Raw genomic sequence first — 14,721 nt, forward strand, 5'->3', positions numbered from 1 at the left:
TGTTAACTGGAACTGGTCCTTATTTTCCAACCCTTACCGCTGGATATTATAGACATAGATAGTTGGGATCCACACCCTCCACTTATCAACCTAAGAGTTTATCTGGTAGTGTCATCAGTGATGATAGCTCATTGGATGGGGGGTGATAGAAAATTCCCTTATTTTCTTTGAACTTATAAATGCTGTTGGCTGCACGCGTCAATGAAATGGTGAGTCTGTAGTTTTTTCCTCAGTATCAACAGAAATATTGTAATCGCAAATTTTCTTGAAATATCTTGATATAATTTTGAGGCTATATCACTTGGCTCTACCACTGATGATGGAATCATTAGTGTGCTGTAATTAATTGTAGTCAGGTATAGTTTTATTGAGCAGTTAAAAATGCTAAAGTAGCTAGCTATAAAACTGAGTGACAGCTAACAGGAAGCTACCATCCTAAGAAAATGGATACAGGTAAGAGTACTGATAATGTGTAAATAGTAGTAGTAGTATTAGTAAATCCAACTAGATCCATTTTAGTTCTGAATGTGTCAGGATTGTGTTGATTTATCAACAAAATTAAATGGACTGTTTTTAAAGCAGTTAAAACTCAGAAGAGTTTTTCACCACTTTTTTTGTTTTATATCACAGAAAGCCAGCTTAGTACTTAAAAGTAAGTGTATTATATTCCTTAGTTATTTTTTCCCCAAAAATAAATCTTTACAAGGGAGAAATTGACTAAATAGCTTCTCTGATAGAGATCAGCTAAAAAGGGAGCAGATCAGAAAACAGTAAGGCTTTTATCTGCTTTGTATGAATAGTTGGAACCGAACTGCAGGCGTTTACTGAACCCTGGATTAATGTACTCTGAAGGCAGTTTGCAGTTCAGCTATGGGTTATGTCAAAACACAAAAACCAGTAGAGCTAGTCTCCCTGGAATAAACCTTGAATATCCAACTTGTAGTCAAACCATAAGCAGATCTGTCCACAGATCTTGTGAATGTTTCTGGGAGTTTGCTGAAGTGAATTATCTCATTACCATTAAGTAACTATCTGAGAGTGTTTGGGAAATACTGAACACTTAAAGATGAGAGACTGGAGCACTAGTCTGCATGAAGGAAAACCTTTTTGCCCTTTGTCTTCCCCAGAAATTGGATGTGGTCACACATAATCAGAGATACCATGATGCGGTAATGCAGTTACAAATTGTTGTCAGAATAATTTTCCACTTACTTTGTCCTTCAACAAGCAAATCAGCACATTTTTAATTAGTCTTTTTAGTCACTAAGAGGTGATAATGCATGTTAATAGTAAGACATGAAAGCGCCAGATGTCATTTTGATGTAAACTATTTCATCAATGAGTGGGCAAGATGAAGAGTGAGGCTCTGTGAGGTTATAATGCTCACTGTAAAATATAAAAAAATGTAAGAAGAAAGGAGCCACTATACTCTGACAGAAATGAGGGTCAGATAGTGGAATAGCTTTGAATCCCTCAGGGCCTTCTCTTCTGTGTGATGTACACAAGTGAGAAGAGAGAGGCTTTCTTTGATTCCTGACACAGTCTCTCTTCTTATGTAAGTAATATAAATGGATTCTGAATCTGCCTCAAAATATGAGTTATTCCCATATTAAAGCATATTGTGTGTTGCCTGTGGCTTTTGAGTTGGCCTTTTGAGTCTTTTTTGCAAGGAAGTAGAATAAATAAAACTAGGACTCTGGATCAGGCTCTAAAGTTCAAAAACATTAACGTCTGCACAAATGTCAGTGAATGGCAAGTCACTAGGGCATACCTGATACCTGAATTTGTATAAAGTTTTGTAATGGTGTAATGGTGCCGATTACATGACAACTTTGACCTGCCGATGCTACCAGAGAAAGTCAGTGCCGTTATTTTCAGTGTCAGCTCTTTCTTGACAGAGCTGTATGTGAGAACCGAGTGATAAAATGGTCAGTGCTATAGTAAAAGGTCTAGTGAGTGAGCGGGAGTTATGTCTTCTGCTTCCTAATGTCACTCCTATAGCCTAAACCAGAGGATTTCCACCTGTGACTAAGTATGTAAAATGAACTAGGGCTGTGCGATATGACCAAAATCTCATATCCCGATATAAGACATCTATTGTCCCGATAACAATATAAATCACAAAAATTTAACATTTTCTGTAAATTCTGTGAATCTCGGGCAGCTCGACTTGCGTGAAGTGTTTCCAGCTGGGCGTCGTGTACCTGGAGTCAAGTGTTTTAACCGATGCATGAAACGATACATTTTTAGACACAAGTTGTAACGGCCACCGTTTCTTTGTTATTTTTTACACGGCGTGCTGCGGGGAAAAGCCTGTTCTAACCTTTGAGTCTAAGGTTTATTTTTTAGCACCTGACGACTCTGTTTTTGCTTCTCATCCGTAAATAATCTGCCCTTTCACCGTCTTTGTCGCTAACGACAACGCATAAAAACAGGCGCTTGTCCGTCCGTAGTGTGGTTATATTAAATATAAGAGAAAGAAAGAACTTTAAAAAAATTAATATAGCCACTACAGTGACCATCAAAACAATGAAAAGATATTGCTGTAAACAGTTTATTTTGCGACACCACGAAACAAACGATAGCGTAAAATGAAACGATAGACGTTTTTATATCATCATCCGATATCGAACAGCCCTAAAATGAACTATGCTTTGTTTTGGATCTAATTCTCCATAAATGGTCTGGAGTCTCAGAATTAACACATTCCAGGTTTGAATATCTCTGACAAATTATCTGCCAGTTCATTCAGGAGTCGTCATGATATTTCACTAACAAAAGAAAAATAGCACAAAAAAAAGTTGTCACTGTGACATTATTAGTCTGGAAAAAAATTCTGAATATCTGTTATTCATCTTCTGGTAACTAATAGCAGTCGTCCTAAAGTGTGAGCCATGCGACTGACATACACAGATTAGGGCGGAAGCAGTATCCTACTTTCAAATCTTTGCGTTCCACTGTTACAACCCCCACTTCTGATTTTAGTCACCACTTTGCGGCTCCAAATTAAAAAAAAGACAAGTAACTCTAGGCTTAGAAGATTTGAAGTCCAATAAGGGTTTAGGAAGCTTTATCTTAGTTGGCGAGAAAAAGACTGTCCTTACCTTTGTGGAAGCTGCAGTTTTCATCAGAGCAATGAGAAATCCATGGAGTAATATGTTTATGAAGATCAGTAAATGATTATTGGTGGTTATAAGAGATGGACATTTCATTGAGTGGAAAAACTACTCACTCTTGTTTCTAGAGTCTGTTTAGTGGAGGCTTTAATTTGTGTGCTGTCTGCTGTTGGCACTATATGGTGCTGTCGATATTCAAAATGTGGTGGTGAGGGGATTTGGAGGCTACTGAGCAACTGTGTCTTCTGTTATTTGTGGAAAAAGAGAAGAAGAGCAGGCTGTAAGATCTGCTTTCTTATTTTGAGTAGCACATTTGTTCACAGTTGCTCCTTCACACCCACACATTGCTTTGTTCCTATGATACAATTATATTTTACAGAGCATCTTTTTAGTTGCTAACCAGAGATTTGTCCGGAGTTCACACCTTTTCCATAATATCTTCCTCCGTGTGTTTAGCAGCTTTTTGTTTCTACGGCACATGTTCTGTCACAAAGCCTGCAAATGAACTGAGAGGGTTTTGTTTGTTTCTCATATTGCTAGTACCAGACTATGGGAGATTTGGTTCATTCTTGACTTCTGGTAGACTAATCTGGTCTTTCTCCTGACACACACCTGTTGTGTATTAAATTCACATGCCTGTAAGTATTGTAAAAATATAATATCACAGTTTCATGAGCTCTTCTTGTGTTTGGGTCCATTGTTTCACTGTTAGGTGCCAAAATAATAAACTTGTATCTGTTTTCTTTATTTGTGCTTCCCAGCTTGCTTAATAATTGATTATTTTTACATGACTCATCCTTCGTCTTTACTTTTCATACTTCTCTTATCTTGGTGTCCTGTTGAGTAACTGAGATTACATGTGAACTGTTAAATATTATATTTAATTTTAGCTGTTACAAAGTACCTAATTTATTCAGTCTTGTTTCAACTTTTGAGATTTAAAGAGCAAGTATTTCCGCTTTAAGGTTTTTGGTTGTCACAAGAAGCCACTCATCAGGACATCATGCCTCCACTGCAGTTAATGGGATTCGGATCAAAGTCTCTCTAAAAATTCCTAAAATGTCACTTCCTACATCAAGGAGAATGACTGCAGAGACGTTGTCATCAAAGGTGTCTTCAGTCATGAAAGGTGCTTTCAATAATGAAGAAGCAATTGGTCCATTGGCAGTTGCTAAGCAACTGCATCGGCATTACTCTTGTAAGTCAAGGAGCGCCTGTAGGGAGATCCAAAGGGAGAGACATGCAGGGACATTATTGCATGTGGGAGAAATGTGGGATTTACTAATGTATGCATTGAAATGCCCTTCATTTACTGCTTTATTACAGATATTGATAGGGTCACGATAGTGGAGCAAATCAAGAGTCGAGGGGCTTTAGAGCCATTGCTTGGGTTTTCCATCATTTACAGGGACATGATGCAAGGTCTGCTTTCTCTTTGTGGCTCAGTTGAGTCCACATGAAAGTGGAGCAAATAATTTGCCCGGTTACTTTTTCTGTGAGTGAGAAGTACACAATAGAAGTGGTCGTATTTCTGTACTGAATGAGAATAGGGTATAAGGGTAGAATAGCCTGAACAATATATTAACTAAACTATAATTTAACAACTTGTGGCTGTGCAGTAATCTAGTAATCATGTTACAGTAGCTGCACTGTAATTTGGCACACTGGGACCATCATCATACACCAACAGTTTAACTTTGCTGCTTGGAAAGTAGAAAAGTTGTTTTGTTTTTTCAGGGGGGGTGTAGTAATCTAATTGTGTATTTCCCTAGAAAATATAATTAAGCCTGAGGCAAATGTCTCACTGCAATTATTCTGAGTGGGCACCAGTTCCTTTAAGCATAAAAAGCAAATGTGTGAAAGCACTAATGGATTTTTGCATCGGACTTTACAACTGGCAAAAAGGAAAGATGTTACTGAGGAAAAAATATTCCTCTGTTCTTGTGAAGCGTTGTGATTATTGGTGTGTGGAACGGCTGGAATTAAAGCCTGCATACTTCTTTTGCTTCAAGTTCCAGCCATTGTATACAGGGTTTGGGGAGGCCCTTTTATCAGAAAGATTACCCCTCTCCATTGTGAAAATAGATTTACCTGCACGGATTACTTTCCATTCCCCATTCTTTCTTTCTTGCGCCTCCTCCTGTTGATTGTTACAGAAAAAGGGAAAAGTCTTGTACTTCGCTCACTGTGTGGGGGACAAAATGGACAACAGAAGCCTGTAAACATGCTGTGTAACCTTTACTGACCTTTGCAATCCTATTCTGTGTGTGCATACCAATACAAGGGATTGCTGCCATGCCCTACTACACATATCCGACACAGGAATGCACTTAGACCAACACCTTAGCATATAACTGTTCTGGGTATGCCACACAAAACTAAACAATATCAGAATTATATGTATTGACAAAATACAAATGAATACTAATGGCATGTAATGAATCAAGACAAGTTAAAGTGATTACATGTGTGATTTGCCGTGTTGCTTTTTTTTTTTTTTTTTTTTTTTTCCATTTTTGAGATGATGGAAAGGAAAGTAAAACTGAATAAAAAGTAGTATTTTTAAGATGACAATTTGAGAAGCGGAACAAAACCTTCTCATGGTAGAAATGTGGAAAAACTGATTCTTTAGTCACACACTGCAGCTACTGTAAATTAAAGTTTTCTCCTTTGCCCAAAAATATATATTAGATACATTTGTTGCTATTATGTGTCTGTCTAAGAGATGTTCTTCTATGAGGATGGTGCCATTTTCAGGGAAGGCTTTGCTTCCTTTTTTTTTTATTAAGACAGCTGCAGACCACTTTCTACACATAATGCAAAATGATGGCTCTGTAGTTCTGGTATAAATTTGGACTGTGTGCATTCTATACTTGTCACCTACTGAAAACACTTGGGGCATCATTAAACAAGAAATATGACTTTTTAGAAACTTCATTCATGTCAAACAAGGGGAGGGGGGAGTTCAGATCTGCATAACCATGGTAACTACACACAAAGCTGAAACATGCAAATGCTAAGAAGATATAAAAAGTAAAAATGCAATAATTGGAGTGGAGGAAAAAGAATTATTACTTTTCATTTGAGAAAAAGCTGAAAATTACTAAAATGTGTAGCTACTTTTGTCAGCAGTAGTAAGTATTCAGAGATCTATGTCTCTCACCTGATAGCATAAAATCAGCAAATAATCAGAGTACCAAATGAGAAAATTTACACAAGATTATTGACTACACTGATTTTATATGTGGGAGAGTTGTGATTAACCTGTACAACAAGTTGTTTACAAAACTACAAAGCTTCATAAATTAAAAGGTTGGTATGCTTCCTGTGTCATACAGTTGTTCCATATTTTATTGCTGAGGTGTGTTGAAGTGCTTTGGCATGTGTGAGTGTTAACAGTGTGTTTGTGCGTTGTAAGTGGTTCTGTGCAGCTTAGCTTGCCAGTGTGACCTTGATAAAACCAACTGTAGTAGTTTTATAACTCAGATTTGACTTTGTCAGCTTAACTGTGATGATATACTTCCCAGTGGGTGGAAAGCTGAATACTTTGAGCTGTCTCCTGTTGGTACAAATTGTTTTCCTTTCCTGCGGACAAGGCTCTCTGTTAAAGATTCTGTCTTTGTAATTGCTCTCGTCGGACTTCTCCAGAGAGCTGCCCTGTAGAGAAGCCATCAATTTTTGGACGGGCCGTTCCATCGTGTGCATGTTTGTGCATATCTCTTTGCTTCCAGTTTAATCACTGTGGAGGTTATGTTATTGAGTCCGTGATGATGACTTTTGATTTGCCTACTGGTTGCCCATCGAGTCTGCAGCCACTTCTCATTAATGCTGATCAATAGGACTGCTGCAGTGTAACCTCCTGTCACAGTCCATAGCCAGCAAGGGCAAGAAATGAATTACACGTTTGTTTGTTTTTTGCCACTGGCATTTACATCCACTCTTGTGGACAGTAAGTGACGTCTGCAAGATAATTAACACATGCATGTGTGCAGGGGCATCGTGGGGGAAGTGGTGACTTTAACTTACAAGGGTTAATTTCAGCTGAAGTAGAACTTGCAATGAAGAGTTTGATTGTGTTTGATTTTTTTTTTTTTGTTATTTCTACACAATTAGCAATAACTAAACTGCCTGAATAAATTGAGACCAAAAAAAAGCTTTCATTCCACTTTCACCTGTTACAAATTACAGATTGACCCCCACTTGACTCTCCTTTACACCATAGCTAATTTATTCCATCTAGGTGACTGCTAATGCACACCGTGTCCAAAAAGAAACTAAAGAGAGGAGACGGGAAGAAAGCTGTTAACATTTTTTTTTATTTATTTTTTATTAAAAGCATGTCTTAAACATTGCGCCACTGCCAGATGTAACAATATAGCTCTCAAAATGGACCAGCACAACTTAATACCATAATTTTATGTAATACTTAATCATCTAGTATCTGCAAGAATATCAGACCGACACATATGACATCTTTTGTGTTTTATGAGCTCAAAGGAACACTAACAAGATATCTCCATTTTGTCCTATTTATAAAACTAATTGAATCCAGTGCTTTTTAAAATACTGTTATTCTGCCTACTCCCACCAAGAGCTGTAATTTTACTGTTATAGCTTCATAAACATATATGTTTGGAGATTTAATTGAACTTTCACATTTATTAATTATAGGTCGATTGCCTTGACCTGTGGCCTGTGACATGCTTTAGTGCCAAAAACATTGAAAACGGTATTAGGCTATAAAGCAGGTTAATATATTAACCTGTATCAATCCTGTATGCTTTACTCTGTGATGAAGCATACATGCAGTGACGATGTGATAAAGACTACAGTATATCCAGATATTAAGGTTGAATTCTAAGGACGCATCATAGGTTTTTATTAAATGTGGTATATGAACAGTTCATTGGGAGCTACCCTAATGACCACTGCAGATTACTGCATACAGTAGTTGGCTTAATTAATTAAAATATAAAAAGGGGGTTCACATAGACTGCTTATGTGCAGGGCCCAGAGTTCTGTGCTACGCCCCTGTGTGTGCGTGTGTGAGTCTATATGTGTGTCACTATTAGATGCTGTGATTCTCTAAGCAGCCACCTGCGTCTGTTGGGCTCTCAGCAGATACAGGGGACAGCTGGCTCCTGCTTCCAGTCTGACTTAAGAGGAAGGTTTTATGGCTTGCCTGTATTTGTTACACCCGGATTACGTAATTGTGTTGCATAAGTCACATCCTCAAGGGAATTATTTGTAGATTGGTTGATACCTATTCCTGCCCCATGTGATAGCGATGTCGTCTTCAGACAGAGGCGTAAAATGATGATGGGAGAACTCCACTGATGTTTATTATATAAATGGTCTAGGGAAAAACAAAATTAAATCGATCCTCCTTCATTCCTCTTTCAGTCCTTCTTATTAAGTAATAATTCATATTATTTTATCTCCTTTAACGACACCATCCATGTGTCTCCTTTTTTATTTTCGTGTCAGGTGTGCACCATGGCATCTAAACCTCCTGCTCCTCTAATGAAGAAGCACAGTCAGACGGACTTGATAAGCCGTCTGAAGAGCCGGAAGATCCTTGGAGTCGGTGGCGAGGACGACGATGGCGAAGTGCACCGCTCAAAGGTCAGATTACATCATATAAACATATTCCAGCGGGTTTGACTCAATCTAAGCGCTAATGTACAGTCAAATGGCTTGTGCATTAGTGCAACAAGCAGCTTGGTTAGAAATGAGTGCATTTGTTAACTATCACCAGTTAAACTACTGGAAAAGCAAAATGACTTTCCACCACAAATGTGTTTACTAGCCCTGAGAAGAGCTATGGATTCTTTTTAAAAGCCACAGTGGGCTGCTAATTGGCTCATCACTGTCTTCATGTCCCATTGTCTGCATTTGCTCTTTATGGATCAGTAAATCTAGATCACGTAATCCAACAAGCTCTGGCAGCTCCACTGAGATGTGGCTTGGTCCCTTGAGAGACTTCCTGCCTCTTGCATCTCATATGTATTCTCTTTCTGCCTCCCATGCATTAGCACATCAGTATGGACGGTGCATACCAAAACACAACAGCACACATGCAGGTATATGTTAGGAGACAGAGTATCATATTTTAATATCAAGTTCCACAGTTGCACACTGACAGTAATTTATTCCATTTCACTGAGCTCAGATTTCAAGATTTCAGATTATTATTATACATTTTTTTGTCATTATCAGACTGCATTACAGTGAGCATAGGCATAGCAGATTGTTCCTCACTGAAATATTCATTAACATGCAAGTGTGAAAAAGGGACAGAACAGAATGGAGCAGGCATACGGTGGTGGCTGATAGTTCGTGATGTGATGTCAGCCCCCTTTTTCTCAGCTCTCCTGAGTGTTTGTTTTCTCTCTCAATGTTTTAGCACGGAGCCTAACCCTACATCTGCCACTCAGAAACCTTTCCAGGACGGTATGATAAAGACAGAAACGAATGTGGCAGTTGCTCCTCTCTCTTGAGTCTTGTGGTTGCATATTCACTGTATTGGCTGAACCAACAACAGGGTATACAAACCACAGTAAAGCAACAGTTTGGTTAATGGGCTCTACTGTACGTGCTGTTTTGAAAAAATGTGTTTCCCTGTTTAACTTCGACATTGAACTAAATTAGAATTTAATTGTTACTGTGACAGTATAATTGTTCACTTATTCTACTCCATTGTGCTTACTCTTGTTGTTCCATTTATCCTTGCCATACATAGTTGTTTTTTTTTTTAAATTTTTTTATAGAGGAAACAGTTGACTCCATCCCAGTGGTTTCAGTAAACAATGGAAGGAAGTGCTCCTGCACTCTGTTCACTGTGCCTTCCTGCTTCTTCTACTACTTAGAGATAGGAATACTTTTCCTCTTTAAGGGACAGAAAGACAGTAGTGCATTACTGCAATGCTTTATCTAGGTGCTACTGTGCAAAAAGATAATGCCTCACCTGGCTGCACCATTGCTGACAGCTTGTTTAATTCAGTGATCCTGTATTTAAGTGGTAATGGGATGTTGCAACTGACAGATACTGATATTCCAGAGTACTGCTACTCTAGTTGGTATTAGCTGAATATTTTTCATCCTCTATGGCTGAAAAGCTGCTCATTGTTTACTAAATAGCTGAAGGAGTGATTGATGACAACTCAAGGCCACAACAGCTGCGCTATAGTTTCTCTCTGCACAAACAACATTGTGTATTTCTTTTCCTGTTTCTCCCTCTTTCCACTCAACCGCCTTCTGCAATATTCTGCCCTAAGCCACCATGGTACCATCAATTGATGCTCAGTTTTCAGAGTATGAACATTTCTCATGCCAGTCATGAATATTTATGTGTTCTTGTCAAAAACGGCCCCTAAAACCAAAGGCACAGGAAGGGTGATTCACCTGGTTATGTGACCACAGCTGGCACAGATGGATTCGTGTACAGGTGCTTCAGTTGCACTGCAATGAGGGATGTACATGTCTACCCCTAAATTAAAGACTGCAGCAGACATTGTGAATTTAACAATCTTAAAAAGAAAAATCCCCTTCCCCCATCTTACTTCAAGCACATGAAGTCTTTGTTTTCCTTTCTGCTGCTTTTGAACACGGGTTCTCTAAAGCTACTTAACAAGTTCAAGGCCATCAGTCCTTCTGTTTGTGTATACATCAAAGATTGATGCAAATGCACACACATGAATCACTACCCTTATATATTTTGTTTAAACATGGTGTGTTTTTTATCTGCATTTAAAGTTATTGCCATGATGAGGTTATTTTTATATGCCAAATTACTGTGCATTACAAATAAATGTCTGGTTGCAAATTACATATTTAACTTAGGAAACTCTTCAAACAAACACAACAGGTGTAGTTTTTTGACAGAAGTGCTCAAAATTGTGACATTTGAAATTCACGTCATGATGTGAATTTCACTGAAAGTCAACAGACACGAGTATAGTTGCATCTCGGCCCCGAGGGCAAAAAGGAAAAGTCATGTTTAATGATATCCTGGAAAAAGCTCTCTCCAGCTGCAGTAAAATTAGGTCTTGCTGATATTGTTATATTACATAATAAGTATGATGTAATGCATCAACTCTTTGAAATACACTTTCTTTTGAAAATGGTCCAGATATTGCACTTATTACCATGCACCTTGTGGGAGATGGCAGAAGGTAAAAGCCAGTGAAAACCCATGTTTTGATGTGACATCGATCATTGTTTCATTCACATTAAGTTTTCACAGGCTTATCAAACAAAAAACTATTCCGTGTTCCCTGTAAACACTCGTAGCCAGAAAATGATTCATCTCCTCTTCTTTAGAGCTCTTTTGCTTCTGTGTATTTTTAGTTCTGTGTGATGCTACGTCTGGCTCCAGCACCGGAACCCTTTGAGGGAAGAGAATGTTTTATGATGAAGGGAAATCATTCATGTTAAGGATATGATGGAACCTGAAGGGTTTTAGATGAAGGAATTCAACTTCACAGCCAGCCAACACTTGTAATTTCTCTGTGGGTTCCTGTCTGTTCAGGCAGAAAACTTTATTTATTTATTTATTTTCACTCTCTGTGGTTATTTGGGACAGTTTGTTTTCCTTACTGCTCATGAGCCTGACCCTGAATCTGTTAACAACATTTCTGGGCTTGTTTCTCCTGTTTATTCTTACAGGAAATAAATTACTACGAATCCACATTCTGTAAACACATAACACTAATGTAGTGCATTGAAAAGCAATTACCTTGTGTTGTAAAAGCACAAATTATTTGTTTCAATCTAACCAACAGTCTGAACAATGCAGTATAGAATTACAATGAATCCTGAAAGAAATACATGTTTTCACTTTTTCTTTGATTAAATTTGAACTATTAGCTTCCTTTCATATTTTTTCATATAGTTACTGTTCCAGAGGTGTATGCTAATATTAAATGTGGTCAGGCCTTCAGATAATAAGGTCAGCATATGTGCGAGTAATCCCTCTGAGCCATGAGATGAGGCTTCAGCCTGCTGTAAATGCTTTCAGATGTTTTTTATGCTCTAAGATTTTTGTGATCTCTTTATGATAAAAATGATCTTGTGAGGCACATACAACACCCTATCAGAAGAAGAAGGGCTGGGTGAACTGAGATGTTGCAGTATAGACGAATAGGCCTTCTTAAAACAGCATTACAGCAATTTAAAATAAATAAATGAAGACATGAGCATAATGGGTCCCTTTTAAGTGATTAATTGATTGTCAGATGTGTGTAGCATGCTAATGAATTAGTTTTAAATTCCAATAACTCTTGGGTCCTTTGAGTTTGAAAATATAGCTGCTGCTTATTAGGATTCCAGGGTCTACTCTCATCTGTAATAAGAGATGCTTATCCTATCAGATATTGTATATCTTCTGAATATTGCTGTGTGATAAGATCAGCTTGCATGGCATTTCATGAAATATTTACTGCTATCTGTCCTTGTAGTCAGCTTGAATGAACACTTGGTCATTAAGAAATGGCACGTCACACTTAGTTTTCAGTTTGTCAGACATTTTTCCCACTAACGATTTCAGGCTTCCAGGATTATAAATTGATTATTATGTGCTGCTACTGTTGCCAGCAGTCATTTGTTGCAGATGATGCTTTTCTTGTGGCATTGACATGGTAGTCAGTTATTCGTCTATAATTCACTAAAAGATATTATGACATACAGTGAGTCTTAAGGAGGCGATTAAAAAGGCGAGAACATTTACAGTTTCTAATTAACATTAAGAGATGCTTCTCTGACACTCAGCCGCTCTGTTCCTTTCTCTTGAACACTCTGTTTTGTGTGCTTCTCTCCATTAACTATTTTAAATACACCTCCAGAGTACTCTTTCTTCCTGGTTATGTGGCGTTTTGCTGAAGGTTGTCATAACATGTATTTGTTATGATGACATGATTGTGATTGCATTTACCTTCTCATAACTCATTTCCTGTTTCTTTTGTCTTGCCTCGTTTGCTGATAGATCAGTCAGATGCTCGGAAATGAGATGAAGTTTGCAGTGCGAGAGCCTTTCGGGCTGAGGTGAGATTTCAGCTGCTCAGTTACTCAACATCACAACAGTCACAGTTAGCACAGCAGATTGTGTAAGGTCATCCGTGCATCATTGCCAGTCTTGCAAAGTCTACAATCTGTAATTTTCACAGGATGGGTGTAGCATTTCATATTTCTCTCTTTTCAGGGTGTGGATACTCATCTCTGCAGTGGGTTTCACAGCTATGGCTCTGATGGTAAGATGTTTTGCACTGATAAATTTCAAAGTCTTTTCATTTTCAAATGTAAGGCAGAAAGAAATGTATCTTTTTAGAAGTGTGAAAACCACGTTATGCAAACGCAGCGCTGAGTTACTGTAGGTTCTGTTCCAAGATATCAGTGAGGGACATCTGGGGAAACAGCTCCGCCTTTGTTAACCTCACCATCTACATTCACATTATCCTCCAGGGCATTCACTGTGATACTAGCTCAAAAATAGGGAGACTTTGGGAAGCACACAGTGCTGTTTTGCTGATATGACAAAGCTATGTTGAGCTTTTTCCTTTTTTTTTTTTTTACCCTACACAGGCTCTGGTGTTTCCCAACCAACTATATGAGGTCGTTTTTGAGGAGGAGCTCTCCACTACTAACATCTCTGTTCGCCTTTACGGAGGAGCATTGCTCAGTAAGTCCAAAGTTTTATGAAAGATGTGCAGCTAATTCATTCATAAAGGTATTTATGCTACTGAGTGTGAATATACTTGCATGAACAAGTGCATTCACCGTGCAGCACCGATGCAGACACGATGCTTTAATATTTATTTACATGCTAAAAATATACACTGCCTCACTGCACTGCACTGCCTCTTGTGTTTACAGCTTCTAATGTATTCATTTTGAGTCAAACACTTCAAGCACTCATTCAGATACTGTAGAAAGAGCTCTCTTCTTGCATTCAGATACTGTATAAAGGGATCTCTTCTTCCTCCAAAATCCTTCCTTCAGGCTGCAAATGGTGGCTCTATAATTCAAGTTCTGTTTCTCTATGAGGTAAAAGACTAGTTCTCCAGAACGGCCACAGTCACCTCCTTTTTGCAGCTGTATATATAAGATTTGGATCTAGTTGGTACACGGTGGCAGAACAGTAAGTTTGTGTGTGCGAATGAGGTGCCCTGGAACTAAAAGAGGAGGCAGTGTATTACTTTACATTCATATTTTGCAGTTTTCTCTTTTGCAGTGGCATAAAAATGTTTGTTTTTTAATGTCACTTCATCAATAAGACAAAGTGCCATTTTTGCTCAGCTCCCACCTCACGCATAGCGTACAACATGTCTGAGATGCGAGCAATTATTTTAATGGGTTTTGACTTGAGACAGTGCTGTCAGTCAGGTGATCGCAGGGTTTGTAATGGGAGAATATGCAAAGGAGAGACAGAGCGAGTGAGAAGGCTTAATGTTTAAGTACAATTTGTGAGGTTGTCACTTTAATTTAGTTTACTAAATCAGTCAAAATGCTAGCACCTAAACTTCATATAGGCATTCAATAACATGAATACTAAGGGAAAGACTTAATACTATGTTTTATGCATATAAAATGTAAAATCTGAACAAATCCA

At 38.2% G+C, this 14,721-nt stretch overlaps 1 protein-coding gene across 3 annotated transcripts in view; it reads left to right on the forward strand.

The window, feature by feature from the left end:
• Positions 1-14,721, forward strand: part of tp53i11b (tumor protein p53 inducible protein 11b) — a 48,532-nt gene that overhangs the window by 24,035 nt on the left and 9,776 nt on the right. For all 3 annotated transcript variants that reach the window (XM_085167752.1, XM_085167750.1, XM_085167753.1), the window contains 4 exons: positions 8,604-8,741; positions 13,099-13,157; positions 13,315-13,363; positions 13,695-13,791. In XM_085167752.1, coding sequence (XP_085023878.1) covers positions 8,613-8,741; positions 13,099-13,157; positions 13,315-13,363; positions 13,695-13,791 — 334 coding nt within the window. In that variant the 5' untranslated portion in view covers positions 8,604-8,612. The remainder of the gene's footprint in view (positions 1-8,603; positions 8,742-13,098; positions 13,158-13,314; positions 13,364-13,694; positions 13,792-14,721) is intronic.

This window comes from Neolamprologus multifasciatus, chromosome 7 (assembly GCF_963576455.1).
Source record: "Neolamprologus multifasciatus chromosome 7, fNeoMul1.2, whole genome shotgun sequence".
Lineage (NCBI taxonomy): Eukaryota > Metazoa > Chordata > Actinopteri > Cichliformes > Cichlidae > Neolamprologus > Neolamprologus multifasciatus.